The sequence below is a fragment of the Diospyros lotus genome, chromosome 1, assembly GCF_014633365.1.
Source record: "Diospyros lotus cultivar Yz01 chromosome 1, ASM1463336v1, whole genome shotgun sequence".
Lineage (NCBI taxonomy): Eukaryota > Viridiplantae > Streptophyta > Magnoliopsida > Ericales > Ebenaceae > Diospyros > Diospyros lotus.
The window spans coordinates 28,698,493-28,704,569 of NC_068338.1; the positions used below are offsets into that span (position 1 = coordinate 28,698,493).

The window sequence follows — 6,077 nt, forward strand, 5'->3', positions numbered from 1 at the left end:
TTAATTAATAAGACAACAAAGTTTAATTAAATCATCAAACTTCAAATTGACAACAGCTCCATTAGATTTAGGCCCCTCACCGTACCAACTCCTTAATTGCAAACGAAAGTCGAAACCAAGCAACACCATTGACAACCCAAATTAACAAACCCAACACCCATTTCTGTTTCTTTTTCTTCTAATAATCCGTGGTGGGGAGCTGCTCGTGAGTGGAGGGAGTGATGAAGAAGACGTCGTAGACTACGGCGGCGATGGCCGAGCCGATGAACGGGCCCAGCCAGTACACCCAGTGGTTGTCCCAGGACCAGCTCACCACTGCCGGTCCGAAGGACACCGCTGGGTTCATGGATGCACCATCGAAGGCGCCGCCGGCCAAGATGTTGGCCCCCACTATGAAGCCAATGGCGATCGGCGCAATGATCCCGAGGTCGCCCTTTTTGGGGTCGATGGCGGTGGCGTAGACTGTGTAAACCAGCCCAAATGTCATCACTATTTCGAACACAAGCGCATTCCACACCCCCACCCCGGATGACAGGGAGAATGCCGAGGTTTCCTGCACCAAACAAATCGAAATATATATGAGAAAAATTATTCGAGTATGCACACGTATGACGACTACGTAAAAATATGTGGCTTGAAAGCAATTATGGTTTTTTACCAGTCCACCAGTGGCAAACTTGAGCAGCAAGCAAGCCACTACGGAGCCAAGGCACTGGGCAATCCAATACAAAATGCTCCTGAGCAATGTTATGTTACCGCCAAGGAAGGCGCCGAATGTGACGGCAGGATTGACATGGCCGCCGGAGATGTTAGCGCCCACTGCAACCGCCACAAAGAGTGCGAAGGCATGGGCTATGGCAGCCGCCACCAGCCCCGCCGGAGTGGTTGAGCCATTGTCTGTTAGCTTGTCTGCAAAACACAAACACAAAACCCAATTAGGAGAATAACTCAACCCGTAGTTACATATATATATATATATATGATCAGTAATATAAGGTACTTACTGAAGGCCATGCCGGAGCCTTCACCGGCGAAGACAAAGATGAGCATGGAGATGAACTCGGCGAGGGCCGCCTTGAGAGCATCCGGGTGGCTGGCCTCGGCGGCATCTCCGACGGCGATTCTCGAAATCGGCATTTTCCTGGAAAATTCTGAATCTTTTAGAAGGAAATTCAAAGTTGAAAAAGAGCCTGTAATTTGCAGCTTAATGGGGGCGAGTCCATTTATAGTGAGGTCTATATAAGACAGAAATGAGAAACAGGGAGGGCCGGTTGCCATCGGGTCACGGACTTTTCTCAGCCGCGAAATAGGAAAATTAGGAATTGGCAGGCCCACTTGTCATCGTCCGTAAGGCGGCCTCCTATTTACTCCCGCTGGGCCACGTGTCCCTGAAAGTGATCTGGCACCGTCCAAGACGCCGGGGCAGGGGCGCCGACCCACCGCCGACCCGGTTGCTATGTGCAGTGGGTCCCTCAAATGATTGTCCTTGTTGTATTTTTGGATTTGATCAACCGACCATTGGGATTGTTTTTAGACGGTGACGGAGACCATCGTGGTTAGGTACGCCGGCGCCACACCAGGAATTGATCGACGAGAAAATTGTGGGATGATGTGATATTGTAATTCACTTATATATACACTTATATATATTTAAAATCTAAATATTTGACAATTAATACCAGTGTATATATAAATAATTAAATAAGAGCTCTAATTCTTTTACTAATAATAATATACAGGCAACAGGGTAGCATATATATGATTGATTATGATGCAAAGATGGTATCACTATGCTAACAGAGTCACGCACCCAATTCTCTCTTTGGCATTTCTTACAGTTTAGCTCGCTCCATATATATTCTCTGTTTTCAAATAATGAATCTGGATTTGATATTTGACCCATTTCAAATCTATTAAGGTTTTAATAAAATTAAAACATCCATTAAAGCTCCCTTTGCAATTAAGAGATCATGCATTTTCAAATCAAAAAGATGTCTTTTATGCATTAATAGTAATAATAAAAATTAATATACAAACTGATGTGATTTATTAATGAATGCAAAGTGCATTTTGACATATATATATATAAATTTGAAATGATATTATTTTAAATTCTTTTGGTTTCCAAGTTGAAATCGATATGTAAAAAATGTATTTAAAATATTGAACTTTTAATGATGATGTTATTCAAATAAAAAATAATTTAAATACTATTTGTCATAATATTGTGATGGTATTTTTTAATTATATAAAAAATATTAAGAGATTCTTAGCATGTGAAAGTTATCATAATCATCCCAATTTTGATTATAATAATAATTAACTAATACAAGCTTGGAATAGGGAGCTTCGCTCGCCCACAGACTCATGAATGAATTCTCTCTCTCTTAAAGGAATTAAATGAATATTATAATATGTAATTGCAAATTACTCATGTGATATGCGCTGGCAATTACCCAGATGAGTTGTTTTTCTTAAGTAATTTAATATTTGATGAGTAGGTAATTAATGTGGAAGAAGACATAAAGACAAGTTTTGATGGATGGAAAAAATATATATATATATATTTATCATACAGAACAATGTTACTCTATGTATCTATTCGTTAGAGAGAATCTCAAAATTATTCTATCTACTATTTGATTACATTTACTACTGGTTTTGTTCAAGGCAATCAATGATTTATTTTTTAAAAGTTATGTTAAAATAAATTTAGTAAACGTAGATATTTGGGTGTGCAACAAGTACTGTTAAATTATAACATTTTTAATATAACTTTCGGTAATAAGAAGACCTAATCATGATTGATATTTGCATGGGTGAGTAGTTGATTTTGAATGAAACATTTGAAACCTAATCATGATTGATTTAGGTCTAAAATTTAATTTGGGTTGAGCTTAGAATAATGTAAAATGGGGTCGCATCTATGTTGTCCTGGAATATAATTGATCCAAGTCAAGTGTGATGGGCCTCTAAACAATGCCTCTTAATCTAATCTCCCTCTTTAATTTCTTAATCTTATCTGTTAATTAGTTTATGTTGGGCGGCTGAATGGAATGGCGTTGTTTTGGACAAATTAAGTTGAGTCCTTTTCCTCTGCTTTTCCTTCTCACTTTGTTTGGCTGCCCAGAATTTGTTCCAAGTCAGTCATTTGGCTCAGTTTTTGATCCCATCAGCATCTCTATTGGCTAATTTAGAGAATTATGGTAAGAAATGGGAGGCCAATTATATAGTATGTCTTAAAAGCCGAATCATTTACTTCAACGATTTGGATGGCATATTGCTTTTGATGGGTGGGTGGGGGGGTGAGTTTTAAATAGTTGATATGGGAATGAACTAAAACGTTACATAAAAATACTATTATCATCTCATTATTGTCGTTTTGTACGTATTAAATTTCATAAAGAACATTATTTTCGATACCCATATACATAACTTTTGTCCTTTTCAACTTTTATTTCTTATTTATTTATAAAAGCACAGAGTATTCGGTGAAAATTTCCTTCTATTTCTTACGTGCCGGCAAGAAAATTTTGGTGGGCTTTCACTGGCTGTACAGCTACAGAGGAGATGTGGGCCTCAGTCCAGCCCAAATTACAACAGTAGGCCCACAACATCAAGCAAGACGAGATGGGCTGGCCGGACCATTTCTGTTCCCTCTTTTACAATATATATGATTAATGATATAAAAATATAAATTTTATATAAAATAATATAATTATTAGTAATTATATATTAAAATTACCTATTAAAATATTCTCAGTTTTATGAAATGCCACTTTTGTGTCATTCTCACAGTATCTTTTATTAAAAAAAAAAAAAAAGTTCAAAAATATAGTTTTCTATTAGTTGGTTAAGATTGGGCCGGGCTCGTGGCCATCATTGACCCATTATCATATCATTGGGCTATAAATGGAAAAGAACGAGAGCTGCTTCGTTCAGCGGCCGGCCAATCATATGAAAATTATGGGCATGTTTATGTTTATAAACATAGACACACCTAAGGGTTAAATTTTTATAAAGAAAAGTATATAATAGCAAATCTCAAATATATTTTTGTAGTTATCCAAAAAAAAAAAAAAAAACATTATGTGAATGATGAGTTTCAAAAAGATAACTAATATAACAAAAACTATAAAACCTAAATACAACTAAACTTACAATATCTTTGAGATTTTTATTTCTAATTGAAAAAGTGGAAACCTTAGGGACACTAATGAATCGTTTGAAGGGGGCACCCATCTAGGTTGGTCTACATTGACTTTACCCGCGAACTTTTCATAAAAACAAGTTAATATATTATCTATATTTGTTGAATAAAACTTTTATTAAGAACCTCTTTCAACATTATCATAATCGTTTCAATAAATTTGTAGATTGTATGGTCAACAAACTCGACATCCCAAGACAAACAACACACATACGGCTAAGCTATCTCCTTGGTAATAAGATGTGCTAATGTTTAAAGAGTTGACATGTGAAAATGATTTAGAACAAGTGCCAAAAGGAGTTGGCCACTACTTCCACTATTCTAATGAGTAGTTGAAACTCAGATCACTCAATAGCTCTATCATCTATTATTAAACTTTATCTTTAGTAGTCTATTCAATATTATGTAAAACTAAAAGATAGTGCTCTAAAAACATATAGCATACTTTTATTTTGTAAGTTTGAAATTGTAAATTTCAAATGATTTTTGTGTCATACAATTTACAAATTTAAATGAGAGAATCAATATTACTAAAAAAATTATATTTTTAATAGAATATTATGAATGATTAAGATGTCATTACTCATAGTCCACTTGTAGCCAAACTGGTCAAAAACATTAAACACACAAATTACTTGCATTGAAGGTAACGTTGATAGTCTTTGCACAATCAGCGTCTCACCAAATGCAGTATCACTAACAAAACCAACCATTGATCCCAGATTCCTACATCCAAGAATCATAATACACACGTAATAAGCCCCAAACAGACCTATTCAAATTCAGTTTCAACCCAGAAAACTAACTGTATTTGAACTCAAGACCCATCACTCTATCACTGCACCAAAATCATGTCTCCGTTATGAAAACAAACTAGTTTTTGTGTGCAGTTTTATACTTGTTTTGGGTTGCTGACTAAAGGAAGTAAGAGGTACGGTGCAGTGGACTTGTCTCAGAGGCATTTCAACAGTTAGGTGGTGCCCTTTTGGCAAAGTTGAACTCTGGGGGGGTGTGGAACCCAGTAAATATCTATCCATTGCGCTTTTTGCCACCAAATCTAATCATTTCATTGTCCACATAATGGAGAGTGTTCTTCACTCACTAGAAACCCTTTCTTTGACCACTCAAAACACCTTTCCTTTTCTCGTGGCCGTCTCACACCTACTTCTCCAACAACCTTCCCCCACCATCAATGCCAAACGAAATGAATTATCCACTCCACAACTTGTTTAAATTACTTTTGATAGATTTTTCCCTCCTTATACATCATTACTTAGCATTTTCGAAGGCAAAATTTAAATAATTTTTCGTTTTTCTTTTCTGGGTTCCAATTATATTGCACTCATTGATTCATTTTCTGTTGAATTTTGTGGTTTCAGTTGGCAATTGGCATGGTAAGTGAAGGGCCACGTGATGCACAAATGGTCAAGCCTATACTGAAAATGGGGGCACTTCTTACTTTCTTACTTGGACAAGGCTAGATTGGTTCATATAACGAGGCTGAGAGAGAGTCTGAATTCTAGAATCCAATGATCTCAACTCTTATATACAGCATTTGTCTCAACACTGACCGACAGTTTGACTCTTTTAGTACTTGGCCAATAGGAAGTGTTTTTTTTGTATTTTTTGAGAATAATTTCTTTATTATGATTATTGATCTTAACTCAAACTCTCAGCATGTTTTGAAGCATTAATTTTTCTATAATTGAGCCAGTACAATTTATATAATATGTAATGTTATTTGTGTTAATTTTACATATCAATAAGATGCATCATTATATGTTCTCAGGATATAAGTCGAGCGGTCATATGAACAACATATTGGTGTTAATCTAATAGATTGTAAGTTTGATTTTCGTCTTGTACA

General features: G+C 36.1%; 1 protein-coding gene across 1 annotated transcript; it reads right to left on the reverse strand.

The window, feature by feature from the left end:
* On the reverse strand, positions 1–1,207 carry LOC127795827 (aquaporin TIP1-2). Its single transcript, XM_052327745.1, has 3 exons — positions 1,005–1,207; positions 659–909; positions 1–553 (listed from the first exon to the last, which is right to left on the reverse strand). The coding sequence occupies exons 1-3, from the start codon at positions 1,135–1,137 to the stop codon at positions 179–181; spliced, it is 759 nt and encodes a 252-aa protein (XP_052183705.1). The 5' UTR covers positions 1,138–1,207; the 3' UTR covers positions 1–178.
* Between the last annotated feature and the right edge of the window lie 4,870 nt (positions 1,208–6,077).